This window comes from Hemitrygon akajei, chromosome 15, assembly GCF_048418815.1.
Source record: "Hemitrygon akajei chromosome 15, sHemAka1.3, whole genome shotgun sequence".
Classification (NCBI taxonomy): domain Eukaryota; kingdom Metazoa; phylum Chordata; class Chondrichthyes; order Myliobatiformes; family Dasyatidae; genus Hemitrygon; species Hemitrygon akajei.
In genome coordinates, this window is record NC_133138.1 from 47,436,586 (window position 1) to 47,455,383 (window position 18,798).

General features: G+C 38.2%; 1 protein-coding gene across 1 annotated transcript in view; it reads right to left on the bottom strand.

Moving 5' to 3' along the window:
* Positions 1 to 18,345, bottom strand: part of LOC140739323 (uncharacterized) — a 145,425-nt gene extending 127,080 nt beyond the window's left edge. The window contains exons 1-3 of the mRNA XM_073067506.1: positions 18,244 to 18,345; positions 15,932 to 16,288; positions 10,378 to 10,447 (exon numbers count right to left, since the gene is read on the bottom strand). Of these exons, the coding sequence (XP_072923607.1) occupies positions 10,378 to 10,447; positions 15,932 to 16,213 (352 nt within the window). The 5' untranslated portion in view covers positions 16,214 to 16,288; positions 18,244 to 18,345. The remainder of the gene's footprint in view (positions 1 to 10,377; positions 10,448 to 15,931; positions 16,289 to 18,243) is intronic.
* Between the last annotated feature and the right edge of the window lie 453 nt (positions 18,346 to 18,798).

Genomic DNA, 18,798 nt, shown 5'->3' on the forward strand with positions numbered 1-18,798 from the left:
TTCGGTCAAGGTACTGTTGAGATAAGCTTTTGATATTTGGTTAATGAGGGCAGTTAAGTAGAGAGAGGAAAATAACATTGAACAACATAAAAGCTGTGTTATTAGGAAAGTTGTGAAGTGCGGTGTAGTTGGAAACACTCAGCAGATCTGTCAATAGAAGTGGACAAGGAAACAGAGCCAATATTACAGATGAATGACAGACTACAGAACTGGCCAGTTCTGACACAGAAACTGAGTTACCCGAGGTTGCTGAATTTGATATTGATTCACAATGTCACCTTGGAGAAACCGAATGTAGCTGGGTGACCATGTTACAGAGTACCTGCTACTAAACTGTAGAGATAGCACCGAGCTTTCAGTTGACTGGAACTTTAATTCTCCATCCCACTCCCGCCCTGCTCTACATGTCTGTGGCCTTCCACATTGTTATAAAGAGGCTCGACGCAAGCTTGAGCAATGGCACCTCATCAACTGGGCATGTTATAGACATTTAGATCCAATGGCAATCACAACAGTTGGGTTCAAAATGATAAAGTCATGCAAGTTGCAGTTGGCTACAAGACTTATTTTGTGAGGCCAAAGGCTATCTGAATATTAGGGAATAATTGTCTTTGCAGTTCAAGAACAGCTCTAGAATCACACGATGTCTGAAGTATCACAAATATTCCCATCTCTACTTGAACATTAGGGAAATTTACTCATAAGTCAAACCTATATAACAGCAATGTCTGTAGCTTTCCACTCGAGGAATCAGCACCCCAGCAGTGGAATTTACAAAAACAAAATGTGGCATATGTAGCTACTGCTTCTGCCAAAAATGATGCTAAAATTAAATTCATATCACCCCATGATGCTTGTCACTGCAGACAGTAGCTGAGGCATAGTGGCAAAAGTTCTTCCTGCAACAGGTTTCAGATCTCTTACCACTTACTCAGAAAATTGCACTCTTCAGAAATGTGGAATATTGCTTCTGAAAACTCTTGGAAGTCAGTCTCTCACTGCCAAGGTTCTTCTTCACTCTTCTTTTGACCTCCACTTTTGAGAGTGATCACACCTTCTTCTCAGTCGTACTGGAGGCCCAATAGTTAAAGCCAGCTATATCCAGCCAAACACACTGCAAAACCTCTGCTATCTTCAACACTGTAGTGTATTTAATATCTCAGTAATATTGTAAATATTATTTGATTAAGCAAACATCATTATGGGTTACATGTCAGAAGTACATGCATGGCATACACCATCATGCCACCAGTCATGTGTGAGCATCTCACTAAATAAAAGAGGGGGAAAAATCAAGACAACCAATTGATCCTGGCTCTTGCATTTTTCTTACTTAAACTAGTGCCAGTATTACTGGCGTAATGGGTAAAAAAAGCATACAGTTTGGTTAGATTTTTATCTGCTCCAACCAAACCAGCCAAAACAAGCTTTGCTGATATCATGAATGTACTTCAAAAACATTTAGAGTTGAAACCATTATTGATTGTAGGACACTTTAGGTTTCATAAGGAGAATCAAAAGGAAGGTACTCCATTTCTGCTTATGCGACTGAATCGAAGAAAATGTCCAATTGTCCAAGCATTATCAGTTCAGTAATGGGCTTAATGATACACTGAGAGATTGTTTCATTTATTGAACCTTACAAGAAAGCATTCGAAAATGGCTCCTAATTACTGTATCAATAGAAACAGCAGTCAGGAATGTAAGTGAGCGTGAAGTCTAAACGGAAGCGTCCCTGTCTGAACAAATTGTGTTACCATTGTAGCAGGTGCTCACATACACCAGATCAATGCAGATTTAAATGTGAAACTTAGTAGGATAAATGCAACAAAGTAGGACACATACGAATAGCTCGTTGGGCACACAAAAATAAATGGGCAGTACATCGAAGAGATGAAGCTAAAAAGTCAAGTTGCAGTTTCAAAAGGAGAATAATCTGCATGCTGTTGATGAAAAATCTGATAATAATGAGAGGGGCACAGGACTGAATAGCCTTCAGATGTAAAATATGAAAATTAACAAGAGACAAGCAATAAGGCTTACATCAGCAGTGAACGGCAAATTAATTAAAATGGAATGGATACAGTTTCAGTTATTCCACAAAATGAGCTTGAACGGTATTTCAAAGACATTGAACTGAAACCTACACATATCCAAAGAACTTATACTGAAGAGATGACTCCTGTGGGAATGACATTTGTAACAGTGAAATGCAATAACCAACAAGCCACTTTGGGCTTGTATGTGATAAAAAACAGGAGGGCCAGCATTGTGGGGGCGTGACTGACTGAGACAACTACATTTTGATAAAGATCGATCCACCATTTGCACGCCACACTCTGTGCAATAGTCAACTGAAAGTGAATTAAGAAAGGTACTGGATGATGCTACAGCAGTGTTCAAGGATGGCTTTGAACAAATCAAGCAAACAAACCAAAATTATCAAGGGTAAAATAGTGTTTAATGAAAATGCCACACGAAAGTTTTGCAAAGCATGTCTGACTCCTATGTATTCTTTAAATCAAGCACCACTTACTGTGGTCACACCATTGACGCACAGGGACTACACAAGTGTGCTGAGAAAATTCAAGCAGTGGTGGATCGACCAAAGCCAAAGGACGTGTCACAGGATTTTAAAAATTACTATAACCAGTTCCTGCCAAGCCTGGCTACTGTGCCCCTCTTCTTGAACTCAATACTACAGATCGAGAAGAAATGACAATGAAAAAGCAGCATGACATGTCTTTCAAAAAGGCAAAGGAAATTGTGACATCAGACACTGTACTCACACATTATGATCCACATCATCCAGTGAAGCTTGCTTGTGATGCCTTGGCTTATTGTATAGATGCAGTCATGCAATACCTTTCCTTATCACTGCAGAGAAAACTTATGCTCAACAAAGCGGTCCCCCAATTTATGACATGTCTCAACAACGTAGAAGAGGCCACATTGTGCGCACTGGACACAACAGATGACCCCAGCAGATTCTCAGGTGAAGTGTTGCCTCACCTGGGGCCCTGAATGGAGGTGAGGGAGGAGGTGTTATGGGGCAGGTATAGCACTTAAACCGCTTGTAGGGTCAAGTGCCAAGAGGAAGATTAATGGGGAGGGTCAAATGGACAAGAGAATCACAGAGGGAGCAATCCTTGTGGAAGTGGAGGAGGGGGAGGTAAAGATATGTTTAGCAGTAGGATTTCCTCCTTGCATATCACAATGTGGCCCACTCCACAACCAACAACTCACCCGCTATGCTGTTCCTGGGTCATCCCTTGCGCTCACGTTTAGAGCTCCTCAAACCCAATCTCAGAAAGATTATGCAGACAAACAGCTGAGACAAATTGAGGGCTGGTTCGATGTTTCACGCCTGGACCGGCAGTCCTGGTGAGGGACTACAGAGGTGATCAAACGTGGGTACTTGGAAAGATTAAGGACACACATGGTGGAGATTACATCTGAGGTCATCTAGAGATGACACATCGAGGACAGCAGAGTCAATTGTTCGAGAAGAAAGCTGTCCAGAGGTGTCAGAACCACTTCCTGCAGTCCCAGAATCAACTCCTACAACCTGAAGAGGAGGCTGCAGAACCTGAGATTGTTTCACAGCCACGTCTCACCTGCCAGCAGGGTGAACCCCACCCCCCCCCACCCTTGTCAGGAAAGGCATTATCCCACAAGAGTAAGAATTCCTCCACAGCAACTAAATCTTTAGGTCTGAATGGGACAATTAAAAATATAGTATGCTGTGAATGTCTATATACAGTGCCTATAAAAAGAATTCACTTCCCCCCGGAAATTTTCATGTTTTATTGTTTTACAACATTGAATCACAGTGGATTTAGCTTGGCTATTTTGACACTGAACAACAGAAAAGACTTTTTCGTATCAAAGTGAAAGCAAATTTCTACAAATTGTTCTAAATTTATTACAATTATTAAACACAAAATAATTGATTGCGTAATTACTCGCCCCCTTCAAGTCAGTATTTAGTAGATGCACCTTTGGCAGCAATTACAGCCTTGAGTCTGTGTGGATAGGACTCTATCAGCTTTGCACATCTGGACACAGCGATTTTTTCCCCATTCTTCTTTACAAAACTGCTCAAGCTCTGTCAGATTGCATGGTGATTGTGAGTGAACAGCCCTTTTCAAGTCCAGCCATAAATTCTCAATTGGTTTGAGGTCTGGGTTCTGATGTCTTAAGCCATTCCCATGTAGCTTTGGTTTTGTTTTTGGGGTCATTGTCTTGCTGGAAAACGGATCTTCTTTCAAGACGCAGTTCTCTTGCAATCTGCATCAGATTTTCTTCCTGGATTTCCCTGTATTTTGCTGCATTTACTTTACTCTCTACCTTCTCAAGCCTGCTGCAGTGAAGCATCCCCACAGCATGATGCAGCTACCACCATGCTTCACGGTACAAATGGTATGTGCAGTGTTTAGCTTATGCTGGAGGGTCTCGGCCCGAAACGTCAACTGCACTCTTTTCCATAGATGCGGCCTGGTCTACTAAGTTCCTCTAGCATTTTGTGTGTGTTGTTTGATTAAGCATTCTTTGTTGTTTACATAATTCATTATGGGTTATTTGTAAAACTAAGCGAATGGCACACGTCATCATGCCACCACATGTTATGAATGCCTCACTATTAAAATAGGGAAATAAATCTAAGTAGGCATTTCATCCTGGCTCCTACGTTGCTCGTTTGATTAGTTTCTGCAGTTACAAAACATAACAAGCACTATTCAATGCAACGATCTTTCTGCAACAGACTGTGCAAAATATGTTCAGGTAATCGACGATCCCTCCAAATTGCAGATGTTGTTCAGACGTGCATTCCTGTATGTGGCTTGCTCTGACTTCTACGTGATTGTACACGAAGCTACTTCACAGGAAGGCATGGCAAATGTATGAACATCATTCAAGGTTTTTGATTGCTCGGTGCGTTTCACATGAAAGAAGTGATCAAACGTCTCATCAGGCGCTATCAGTGCTACACAGCTCCATCATGTTTACTGATCAAATTTATGCCACAATTCCAATGTAAAAAATACACCTCTAGAACAGATTTCAAAGCCATTCAAAAGGGGGGAGGGATCACTGAACATCTTGGTTGAGGTGCTACCACTCTTGATTAGTTTAAGGAAGGTCTAACTTGGGCATCCATGAATTGGTGTGAACTAATTAGCAGCAAAATATTATAGTGCCATGCCATTTCCTTCATTTCCCCTATCACCTCCAAGCCAGCACATCAGTGATAAAGAACACTGAAGCAACACTGGCTTACATTAAGAATACTGAATTTACAAGGAAGTAGTATATAAATGCTGTGTAACGGCAGCAGAATGCCACAGACAGATTTAAACAACCACATAACCAAAATTAAACCATGAGATTAATACTCAGAAGGCTTGCAATATCAGGTTTGCACTGTGTAAAACAATTAAGCAATTCACAGGCAGGGGTTGTACCATGAACAACCTCAAAAGCTGTGTATTCAGCCCTGCACACAAGCACAAAAGACAGACTTGAACCATTTAATACCATCTCAAGCCACAAATCACCTCAGCACCCTCTCAAAGTCTTCACTCAAGATACCAGGCTTTAGCCAGGTTTATTCACACAGAGACCAAGTGAACCAGCACAACATTACGCTATTCCAGTACTGCCAGCACACTGACCTCCGTGGCAGGCAAATTGCCCAGGTATGTGCTGTCCATCAAACCAGGCCAAATCCCACTAAGACATCTTTTACCCCTCAGATTCAATATAAATACAGAAACATCCTTTATTTAAGAGGCGAGGTGACAAAATAACTGGAATCAAGGTGCCCTAATAAAACCAAGTTCTCAGTAATGAGGGAAAAAAAACAGTTCAGTGACTGCAACAATACCTGGTACAAAGGTGGACATTTCAGTTGTTGGATCCCAAACAGCTCATTGTCAGGACAGCATTTTGAAAGCTCTGCTGGTAAGTTCTCATGGCTAATTTTTTGCTAATCAGTGAATATCCAGGCTGGAGTTGACAAATGGCAACATGATAATAACCATAAGAAATGCCAGTCAATTACCCTTTTCAGCAAAGCGAACCTAGATACCTCCCATTAATAGCCAAAGGCAATATCTTCAGCTCATCTGATATTGAAATCCTCATCTATGCCCTGTTCAAATATAAACTTCCCTATTAGAAGGCAAAATGGAAGAACTTGCTGCTATCCAACTGATCAACAGATGTCCAAGAATCTAAATATCTATTCCCTCCATTACTAGTATACCCTGACTATAGATTATGTTATGAATAAATAACTGTTTGTTTGTAATCTAGGCATGCAGGTAATACTGTCAAAACATCTTAACATATTCTGTGAAGGAAGAGTAGGTAATGTTTTTTTAAAATTAAATATAGTCTTTCTTACGGCTTCGCTGACATAATTAAATATTCCTGTGCACGGAACTAAGTCTGTTTATTATACACAGTATGATTAAAAATAGATATTCACAAGTAATTTAGATCACACAAATTCAATTAACAAAATGAATACAAGAAGATTAGATTAAATGTTAACATTAGTTTTAAATTTAAGGAAGAATTTGTTCAGAATCAATTTCTTTCATTTTAAATTAGCTGTACTTCTACAAACCCTCAATTAAACAATTAAGCTTACTTACAACTTTACTTCAGTTCATATATTTTATTGTCTTGTCATATTTTTCTATAATATAACAATTTACATTAATATTTCTTAATAATGAGCTTGTCTGGCATATTGTCTATCACTAGATCTGGCTGCACTATTACATTTTGTTAAGACCACCCTTTTTTTTAAGGATCATCCAGAAGAGAAAATCACAGCTTGTTTTCATCTTGAAAGAGAATCTTGCACTGACATAGTGTTTTGATTCTCCTAGTGATTGGAGTCACACAGGAACTGTGCGCACTTACTTCTTACCAACTTTGTTGCACGATATTTGCTGGCAGAGTAATAAAGGAGGGAAAAAGTCTGATGTGTAGTTAAGCTGCAAGAGGAACTGGACATTAAACAGTGAAATATACAGAGGAGGGAGAGATTCCCTTTTATAGTTGTCTAATTAGAACTGACTTAGACTTGATAGTCAAGGAACAAGATACACACAAGCTCTGGGTTTTGAGGCTGCTTCATTATGCAAAGTTGATAAGGATGACAATGGTAGTAAGAAAGTTAAAATCTATGCTCCAGGGTGTTCCCTGATCACTAAGACCTTTGTGATGTTCCTTGTGAGCTTCCATTATTTTTCTGCTTCCAAAGCAACTAGGTCCTTCTCTTTGTAAGTGTTTTATGACCAAGAAAACCTAAATGGAATTATCTACTTCACAAATGCAACCAAATTATTGTCAATAATGTGCAACTTGAGGCTGCAAATGCTTTCTGTGGCACCCGGTGCATGTACAGTACTGTAACCATGATTATGTGCAGGATGTGCCGTCTAGTGGCAAAGAGTGGCAAAGCTTACAAACGGACTTCACAATTTATAATAATGTTCCTAAATTCAGAACAAATTCAGTCTTCTAATCAATAAGTGCACCAACTAAATAGAGGCCAGTTTGAGTTTACAAGTAATATTTGCAACTGTGATGCAGGTCAATGTGGTTGATATGAGTAGCGGTAGAGGGTAGAGGGTGAAGAAGAGTACACTAATTCAAGATTGTTTAAGGTCCATTTCCAGTGCGCAAGTGTAAAGAAGAATGAAGTAATTGTTACTCCAGATCTAAAGCAGCACAGAAAAAACATAATAAGATAAAGAACACAATAATAATAAAAGAAACTCAATAAATATAAATATAATGCCCAACCAACAGTGTGGACAGTAGGGTCAAACTATTTTCATGGTTAAGTCACATCAAGAAACAGTTGCTATTGGAAAAGTGTCAGTAGTCAGCTCATTAACTCTGGGGCAGACTATGCGTTACAGAAACAGCCCTCACATGCCATATTGGTTAGATAGGGTCCAGCATTTTGAATTACCCGACAAAATGACTTCAAGCCACCAAGATACAAAAAAAGCTAACATAGGCCATCCCTAGGTTATGACACCTGACATATCGAGCTCTTACAAAATTAAATTTTAAAAATTAACATATGTACATATATTTGTTCCTATAAACAATAGAAAAGAGTTTTCTCTCTCCACTTTTAGTAATTGTACTTACATATCAGTCTTGTGTGCTTTAGATGCCATTCATTGTAATACTCTGGAAGTATAGTTACCATATCAACCGAGTTTTATGCATTTTCTGACTTACAGACAACCTTGATTTATGGACGCTTGTATATCAGAACCTGTTCATTACCCAGGGATAGCCTGTATCACTAAAGCACTGCCACATTTTTAAAATATCCCATCTGGGCAGAACTGCATACTTGGGATACTTTGCTCATTTTAAAAGAAGGGAATAGATACGGAAATGGTTTACATGTAAAGTACACTCTCTAACCTCTTCTTCTCCTTTCACTGATGTAACACAGTACACCATATCTTTTATCTTCATTACTTCAATAGAACAGAATGAACTTTATGAGCAAAGCACAAAACCTATCCCATTATTCTCCCTTTTACAAATAAGTTATTAACATGCCCTCAGGCTCTCATTATGTGATTAAATATCATTGAACAGTTGGTTTCAAATTTGATTTAAAGTGAAATCACTCATACATTAACCAAGCTCGTGGAAATATTGGAAGTGGGGGGAGGGTGGGTTTCAGATTTGTGGAGAATCTAGAAAAGTGCTGATGGCTAGAAATTACATCTGTTTTTTTTCCTTCAAGCTCAAGTCATACCATTTCCATTACAGATTATCAAAATAAATCATTGTCAATGTCAAAATTAAGCAGCATCTGGATCACAATTGGTTCCACCTTTGATTTGTGCATAAAGTTCACTAAGAGGATAATGCAGACTTTATGTTTTAAATATGTATTTTTCTCTTTGGACTATTCTTTTCATACATTTAAAAAGGTATCTGCTAATAATCAAAATAAAAATAATGAGATACATTCACACATGTATCATTGAACTCCACTGACTTAGTACAGTTGGTAGCAGTGCTCTTTGCCGCGCCACTGTACTGACGTATTTCAGTGTTCAAACAGCTGTAGAAGGTAGACCATACACAAAGGCTGACACACAGGTTCGAGAAGGAAGAACTTGCTCAAGGAATTTGTAAAAGGATGTTGGTGATGAAGCACTGAGTTTCAAGGGTTAAGGATATACATTTTCAAGAGAAAAATTATGTATGCATTTTAATGCAATGGATATAGAACAGGGAAGGGAAGCTCCTTCCGATGTCAGTTTGCACAAAGCAGGGAAGGATTTCAGATAATAATCAAATTTTTGGGACAAAAATGTAAGTGGATTTCATAGTTTGTAAAGACACCTTTGGGGAGCAGAAACCAAATAAAGAACAAATCAATTATACTTTTAATCTTCAAATTATGAATCTGAATTTCATCTTATTTTTTATTTCACCTTGATTGTTCACTTGTTTGAATGTCTTTCAGAAATAAAAATATTTTTAAAACTCTGGCTTAAATGAAGCTATAATTACAGGAACAATCTATTGTCTAAATCAAACATAGCAATCAACAATAGTTCAGTTAGAAATCTGATTACTCAGCTCTCTTAAAATATTACGTTTCAAACCATACTACTATGTCCTAAACAAGATTATCTCTCAATAATAACATCTGGTTAATGATAACTACGTTGAGTAGCTTTGTCGAGCACCAAATCTGAAAGGCAACAAAAGTAATTATATGAGAATAGTTGGGATTGATTTTTCTCCACAACCCTAATCTATAATCATTTTGGCTTTCATTTTCAATAGCTGACTCAAAAAAAAACACATAATGGATGGATAAAGCCTGCTGGGGGTCTCCATCTGCACCACCCCGAAGACTCACTTTTCAGGCTGCAGTCACCCTTTTGGCAGCAAGAATCTGAGGACGGCCTTGGCCGTGACCAAGGGAGATGGGCAGTGGAGTCAGGTGGAAATCTTGTCTGCTGCAACACCATCAGCACGTAGCCTAGCAGTTAGCACATCGCTTTATAGTGCCAGTGACCAGAGTTCAGTTCCCACCGCTGCCTGTAAGGAGATTGTACTTTCTCCCTGTAACTGCGTAGATTTCCTCCAGGTGCTCTGGCTTCTTCCCACCTTCCAAATACATATGGGCTAGTAAGTTAATTGCTTACATGGGTGCAATTGGGCACTACTGGCTCATTGGGCCAGAAGGAGCTGTTACTGTGCTGTGTATCTGGATTACATCAAATTAAAATCTGATTTCACATAAATAAAAGGAATGTGCTGTGGTCTAACTGAGCAGATACTACAGAAGAGAAGTTCACTCACCTGGTGGACAAAGACATTCAGATGAAACTTCTCGAATTGTCCTTATTTTCCCAACTGTGCTAGTTAACTCCTGTGGAGATATTAATGGTACAGTAAAATCTACTTACTGTGATTAAATACAATGATTACTTGTGCTTGAATCATAGCTTCCTAAACTAAACTACAAAATGTCTTGTTTGCTTGCATTTGATTCTATTGTAATAATCAGTATGTTATGCTAATCAGTTTCAGCTTTCTATATTGGTTAGTTTATCTGTGATGTTTTCATTGCTTAGAGACCAGAAAACCTTTTCACACTACTCCATCTGTAACTTTTTCTCCATATTCATATAGTTTTCCCTTTTTGCACTCCTGCTATACAAACAATCAACAAAATATCAATAATATGCAGCAAATTCACAAGCAGGAAGAAAGTACTCCATGTGCAATATGCCAGTTGCATATGGACTGCAGCCCTGCTGAACCGCCTGGCAGTAAATTAAACTGCAAACCAGGAAACAGCACAAAACCAGAAAAATGCTGCTCAGCCACTGTCCAGCTGTTCATCTGCACGTGTTAAGAAGTGGATGTGTGCCACATCTAGATTTATAAATACTTTAGAGTTTAATTAATTGGTCAGTAATGCTTTGAGGTTAAATAATGATGTTCACTTGCACTTTAAGTAGCTTACCGATGCACTAATCATCATGTTGAGCAATTAAAATGTTATTATATTTTAAAATTCATTCCTACTGTTTCTCCATCTTTACAAGTGGACTGATATTTTACTCTCCACTCAAACCCCAGAATTCCCTTCAACCAATTTGGACTTAGATAGATATTGAATGTTTTGATCATCAATAGTGATTTTATTAATCAAAAAAGGTAAAATTAGAATCTTTCACATTCAAGACATCCCAGAGCACATTACAGCCAATGAAGTACCCTTGAAGTGGAATCACTCCTGATGCAAGAAATATGGTACAAATATGGAGATGACAACCATCCACAATGTGATAGTGGCCAAATATTTAGTCCTTTTGATGTTGACTGGTATTTGTTTAATAGCCAAAATATCTGGGTTAACGCCACTACTCTTCTTCAAAATAATGACAAAGAATCTTGGAGAGGAAATGGGGCCTGCTTAAACATTTCATTTGAGAACCAAGTGTTATTATCTCCTCTAGCAATCATTTAAATACCCAATCAAACTGATTAATGTGACTGGTTTCCACTATATTTGTAAGGTACTGATTAAGTCTAGACATTAATGCTAACTCAGAAGACTTTGAATTAAAAGTACCCAACAGACCCAACAATTTGTTATCATCAACTTGCAATTATGGAGCATGGTTTCGTTAAAGTGCCAAGACACTTCACAGAAACACATGTTGAAGAGATGTCAAACCAAACAAGAACCGAAATCTTATCCACCAAACAGAATAACTCATAGAGGAATAATCAGATGTATCAGAAGGCTAAGATAACAGGATCTATGAGGAGTGACCAGAACCTTCTGTCTTCTGGGGTACTAAAGGAGATAGAAGTAAAGATGCTGTTGATTACAGAGAGGATTTAAACACAGCCTCCAATAATGGAAGGAGGGATGGGAGAAGGAGTCAAAAGGTGTATTGTGTGAAAGAACAGATTCAGAAGATCCTAGGTTTATCGTGACATTAAGGGATAGAAAAAGGCCATGAAGAAATGAGTGAGTGGATAGGTTGCTCTGCTGTACCTGCCAGTACATTACAGTTTGTGACAACATTACAAAGAATATATAAAAAAAGCTGTTCTACTTATGAACATAGCATTAGATCCTCTTTTCTGGTTTCAGGTTCTATACTACATCAATCCTAAGGATATCCACAAAAATGAGATTATCAGGTAGATTAAATACTAGGCAGATAGTCACCCACGTGGAAACAAATTATGCTGGGAAAAGCAACAGTGTGGAGCTAGAAGGTCTGATGGATCAATAACAGGGATCAACAGTAGAGTTTGGGGGATTGCAATAAGGAAGGGGGGGGGTGAACAACATCTAATTTATGAAAATATACTGCAAATAATTAGCCGATTATGTTTTGTACTTAGATTTTTAACGGAATTCTAAACATGCATCACATAAAATAGTACAAAATGGAATAATGATGTTCATAATATTTCAAAAGACACTGGATATGCACTTGAATCACCAAGGCATAGCAGTCCAAGGACCAAGAGATGATAAGAGGGAATAGTATCAATATGTAGTTAATGGTTTTTATTGATATGATGGTTTATAGATATGATGGTTATATATAGTTAATGGTTTATATATAGTTAATGGTTTTTATTGATATGATGGTTCATAGATATGATGGTTATATGTAGTTAATGGTTTTTATAGATATGATGTTTTATAGATATGATGGTTATATATAGTTAATATTTTTAATTAATATGATGGTTTATAGATATGATGGTTATATATAGTTAATGGTTTTTATTAATATGATGGTTTATAGATATGATGGTTATATACAGTTAATGGTTTTTATAGATATGATGAGCTGAAGAGCTTTCTGTACTGTATAGCTCAACAATATCTTGCTCCATGATCAGATCGCTGACGTCTGAAGATTATTCTGAAGCAAACCTGTGGAGCAACAAACCCTACGTTGTTGAGGAGCATGGAATCAATGACACAGCATTTGCATTCTCAAAGTTTGCCAATAAGTTCACAACATAATGATGGCAATAGTTTTACAGTCAATTCAACCACAAAAACATTATTACTTCAAGTATTCAAACAGATAGAGGGATGAGGCAAAAAGAAATGCTAAATTAATATTCTAATTCTCTCTACACTTTCTACACACATTCTTCCCATTCACCCCTCCCTGCACTTTGCTCATCCTTATATCTCCTCCCTTGTCACCATTTGGAGACCAAAACAACTTGTTCAGGTGAGGTAGAGACTCACATGCACCGCTTGTCTACTGAATTCGGTTCCCTTGATGTGGCCTCCCCTATTTACTGTATATAAAGGTAAAACTAATCATAGACTAGGTGGGCGTTCTTCAGAGCACCTGCGTACTGTCCACAGTAGCCAACTTTCCTTCCCATTCCTATACCAACCGTTTGTCTTTGGCCTTCTTCGCAGCCATAGTTAGGCCAAACACAAACTAGAGAACAACACCTCCTATTCCACTTGGATAATCTCCCATAGGTACAGTTTAATAATTCAATTTCACATAACCCAAACTCAATGTTCCTTTCTTATTCCTACTGGTCCACCTAATTATCTCATTTGCTTCACCTTTTCCATTCTATTTCTCCATCAAATCCACTCATTCATATATTTTAATGGACAAATTCACTTTGGAGAGTGCTACTTTGACATTATTTATCCTAGCCATTTCCTTGTATTGCATACTCTTATTATTGTGTTCCTTTTTCTCCCCATATGGCACTCAATTTATATGGCACTTTTCTCCCTATCAATCAAACATACTGATAGATAATTACCAAACTTTGTGCCAGAACAATCCATACACTACTCAGACATTTTTGTAAACATTCAAAATTATTGTAATTAGCTTTTAGCTGCCATTATGCAATAATTAAATTATTATGCAATACTTAAATTACAACCGTATACTTAAAGTTGTTTAACCATCCTGTGAGGGAAAACTGAAAAATGGCATGGTGTCTTTCTGACTTCAAAGTTCTGTGACTGAGTCTATAATTATTGCATTCAGCAAATATCGTATATCATGCTTTCATTCTTTGGGTTAAAAATAGACCATATCAACGTAATTCCCACAAAGTGCTGTCAGAACATTAATACTTGACTACTTGAGCCTCCTCTGCCATTCAATATGATAATTACTGGTAGCATACCTCAAATCCATATTCCCACCTGTTCCCTTAACGTTCAAACATCGAAGGGGCTCAGCCTTGAACAACTGAGCATCCACATTCTTCTAATATACAGAATTCCAAAGATTCTCATTCGTTTGTTCCAAGAAATTTCTTGTTATCTCAAATGTTTAACCTTTATTCTGAAAATATGTTCCCCAGAGGCAGATTATCCACCTTGTTAATCTCTTTCAGAATCTTATACGTTGCACTGAGATTACTTCTCATTCTTTTAAACTCAAGTCAGTAATGCAAATTTTATTCAATCTCTCCATTTAGGACAAGGTTTCATTCCAGGAATAAATCCAGTGCGCAACTGTTTCTCGTCAATCTGCACAATTCATTAACTACTTAACTGTCTTCAAGTACAGAACATTGCATCCATATATCAGTTAGTGTACATTGAGGTTTTTATGAGCATTCTTTTCACAAAATTGATTCACTTTATAAATGCAAATTGGAATCATTTCAAACAAGTGATATGAACTGAGGAAACAGTTTAAACTACCAAGTATAAACTACTGCATACAAAATAATGTGATATGAAACATTTACATGAGGTTATGTTTATTGCTATTTATAAGTCAGAAGCAAGCCATTCAGCTCAACAGGTCTGTGATTCCAAGGCACCCTCCTCTTACTTTATCTCAGCTTATTAATACATTCATCATTCCTTCTATATTTTTCCTCCTTCATGTACATTACCAACTGCACTTTAAATCTGTCTTCAACCATTCCATATGGTAGCCCGCTCCACGTTTGAATAAAGAACATTCTCCTAATTTATTTACTGCATTCACTCTTGAACTCACATAAAGGATGCAAGAATCCTAATCTGATTTTATGCAATTCCTTCAAAATTTACAGCATGAGAGATCAATTTTTCAATTTTTTTTAAAAAAAGAGTAAGATAGTCTTTCAATAATGATGCCATCACGTAAATCAACCATCTCTGGCCAGATATCTCCCTCTCCTTTTTGTAATATGGATATCAAAACCCAGAACAGCTGGTTGATTGTGGTCCAATGGTGATTTTTTAATGTTTTCCTCTACTTTTCGATGTTGCGTGCTTTTAATTTAATAATTAGCCTCAGGACACATTAGTATGCATTGTTAATTTTAATATTTCTTTGCTCCTCTTGCTCATTTAGGTTTATTTTCTGGAAGGTATTATCTTACTCTGAAATCCGTGCCCATTCTGCAAGTTTTTTTTCTGCAGTCATCCTCCAATTACTTCCCTTTGATACGACTTTCTCCGTACGTTTAAAAATTATTATTTAGAAAACGTTTATGGAAAATATTGGTAATATTTCTAATCCAGTCTGTAAAACTAAGTATAAATTAATTGCATTCGGTGTTTTATTTAAGTCGCGGATGTTCAGACAAAACGGCAATCTGCTAAGTAGATACAAATATACCTGTATGAATACGACTGACGCAGTAACAATAGGTAAAGCTGCAAGAGCAAACTTAGCTGTTGCTCTTATTTTGCAAGCGTCAAGCATTTTGTTTCATTGCAAAGAAATGGGAGAGAGCGAAATGAATGCAGCTGGACTCACGGCCAAGAACGAAATACGGGAGGAAAGTAGAAAGAAGGCATGTTATACCCAAATCTTGCTAATGAGACACATCTCCTACACCCTCAGTCACTCTGAATACTTATTAATTAATTTACCTCCTGAAGTTTGTCGATCCTTTTCTGTAGCACAAACAACAAATCTGCATTGTCTCGCGCTGCTTGCAATGAATTGCTTCCGTTTTGATTTTCCAATAGCTTTATTTTGTCTTGTAAAGCTGCCATTTTAACATTTAATAACAAACAAAATCCTACAGAAGCGACTGATAACAGTAAATTGACTAGTGTAGGCAGTGTCCTTAAACAGGCTGCGGGATCTGATGTGGGTACCAATTGTTTTTTGCATTCTTCAAGTCTGAGTGACTGATGATTCTTGCCCATCCTTCTGCTGCGCCAAACAGAAATGCTTCTTCAGGTTTAAAAAAAGCTCTAGTCAAATATAAATAAATCCTGTCTCTAGAAAAACAATAACAAGAAACAATTTAAGCTTTCTGGCACTTTATACCAAAGATCTCGCCGTTGCCTTTCAGTATGCCCGCGATCCTTAACGGTTGTATGTATTCTCTCTCGCTGAACGCACCGTTCTTTTCAGAAGATAGAAAGTTTTAAGTTTGTCAAGTTCCAACAATAAATGACTTGTCTGCGATTAGCCAAAGTTTAAAATAAATGGTGCAATAGATTCTCCACCTCTGTTCCCTTTGGCCAGATGTAGAATATTTACATGCGAAGTTAACTTCCCATAATGAAAATACACCACGCCTACCCTGTGCTGGCACACATGTGAAACCACGCAACTTCACAATACTCTCGTTCTAGAAACGTGCATCAACTTAAACCGTTTAGCAAATGTACGAAACCAATTAGGGTTCCGGAAATAGCTTGCAAAGGGCATAACACCGTAGAAACCCCCAAAAGATAACTTCTCCCAAAATGAATGTAACAAAACTGCACACCTTCCAACCAAATTTACCTTTCTCGCGTGTTGACAGGGATTCTCACTCATCCGCACATACAGAGTGAAGGGGGTAAAGTAAGAGGTTTGTGTTGCCCAAGCTTGTTGAATCCTCTCGGTGACACCCCCCTCCTCCCACGCAGTCATTTTGAAAAACACTCGGAAAATTAATGGATTCTGCGCTACAAATAATTTTCCGCTCAATTATAACACATTGTTACAGCATTTCGCCTCTTGGTTGGAGACCGCGGGACTGTTGGCTCGCGGTCGCCCTCCACCGGCGAGTTGAAGGGAACAGGTCGGGAGGGAGGCATCCTTCGCCCTTCCAGCAACCCGTCAGGCCGAGCCTGCGACCGCAGCGAAACTGGGGGCGGTGGGGTAAGAGGGATTAATGCGGGTCTCAGCGGCGGTCAGTTTATCTGCTCTCTTAGCAGAATCTGATTGGTCCATTAAGTGCTGGTTGAATTTTATAGTTATGGAATCATGTGGTACTTTTTTAAAAAGCCTTTGGCAGGCTTTACTGAAGGAAACCACAGTATTTTTTGTTCTTCAGTCACTGTTCACTTTTTTTCTTGATTGGATCATTGGTTACGGGGAGAAGGCTGGGGAGTGGGGCGAAGGAGGGGAAAAAAGGATCAGCCATGATTAAATGGGCCAGATGGCCTCATTCTGCTCCTATGTCTTATAGTCTAATATACATAAATTAATACCGAAAGAAAAACACAAGTTGATCCATAAAATTTGTTCCAGTTAACTTTGATGCTATACTAGCCAATATAACATTTTCCATTTAAGATTAACCACAAAGGGAACAGTATAATGCCATACAGATTTTCAGTATATAAGGAAATTCAACCCATCATATCCATCCAGATTTATCATTTGTTTGGTATTCCACTTCTTGGGTAAATTTCTTCACATCAACTCTCATCCAATCCTTTCACTAATCAAGTTCATGAGGTCATTCAGATACAACATGAAAACAAACCCTTCAATCCACCAAATCTCTGTCAACCACTGACTTTCCTCAGTTTCAACCCATACACTAGGGGCAATTTAGTGGCCAATTTATACCTTTGGGATTTTGGAAGAAAAAGAGCCCCTGCAGGAAACCAGCTCTCGAAGAACGTGGGAAGTCAACATGTGCAGTTGAACTTAGTTGACTGACCCAGGTCTTTGGCGCTGTTCGACTGTATCGAAGTTGCTTTCCCATTACACTTCCCTCATGTTCACACCACATGCAAGTCTCTTTTGTTCCCAAGTAAACAATCTCCTTATAACTATCATTTCCCAATAGTGGTACCCTCTCTTGGGACAAAACCTTGGTTGGGTGTAAATATTTATTTCTTTAGAGATATGCAGCGTGGAATAGGCCATTCGAACCGCGCCACTCCACTACCCCCGATTTAACCATAACCTAATTACAGGGCAATTTACTATGACCAGTTAACCTACTAACCGTACGTCATTCGACCGTGGGACGAAACCGGAGCACCTGGAGAAAACCCACGCATTCCACGGGGAGGAAATAGACTCCTTACAGAGGACTCAGGGATTGAACTCCGACCTCCAATGCCCCGAGCTGGAATGGCGTCACGCTTATCGCTACGCTATCATGGCACAGGTATGATAAAATAATGAAGACAAAATATATATTGCTCAGCAACTTTTGTTCTAATGGAAGATGATCTACTGTAATATGGACTCTGTTCATCTGTATTGTTGCTGCCTGACCTGCTAATGATTTCCAGCTTTGTTTTTAATTTTCTTTGTGATACAAATATCCCCTGGAAATTTGTCCATTTGGTTCCCCCTTAAGACATTCTTGAATCAAAACCGCGTCAAAAGTCATGAATCAGAGTAAACTAATGTGAGGCCAGAATGATTGTTATTGTCTGCCACTGAAATATTCTGTAATTAATTTCATGTGGGATCGCTCAGAAAATGGCAAAGAATGGCCTTCCTGCCACATTCATTTACTTGCCATTTCTTAAAACATAATACTTATTATTTT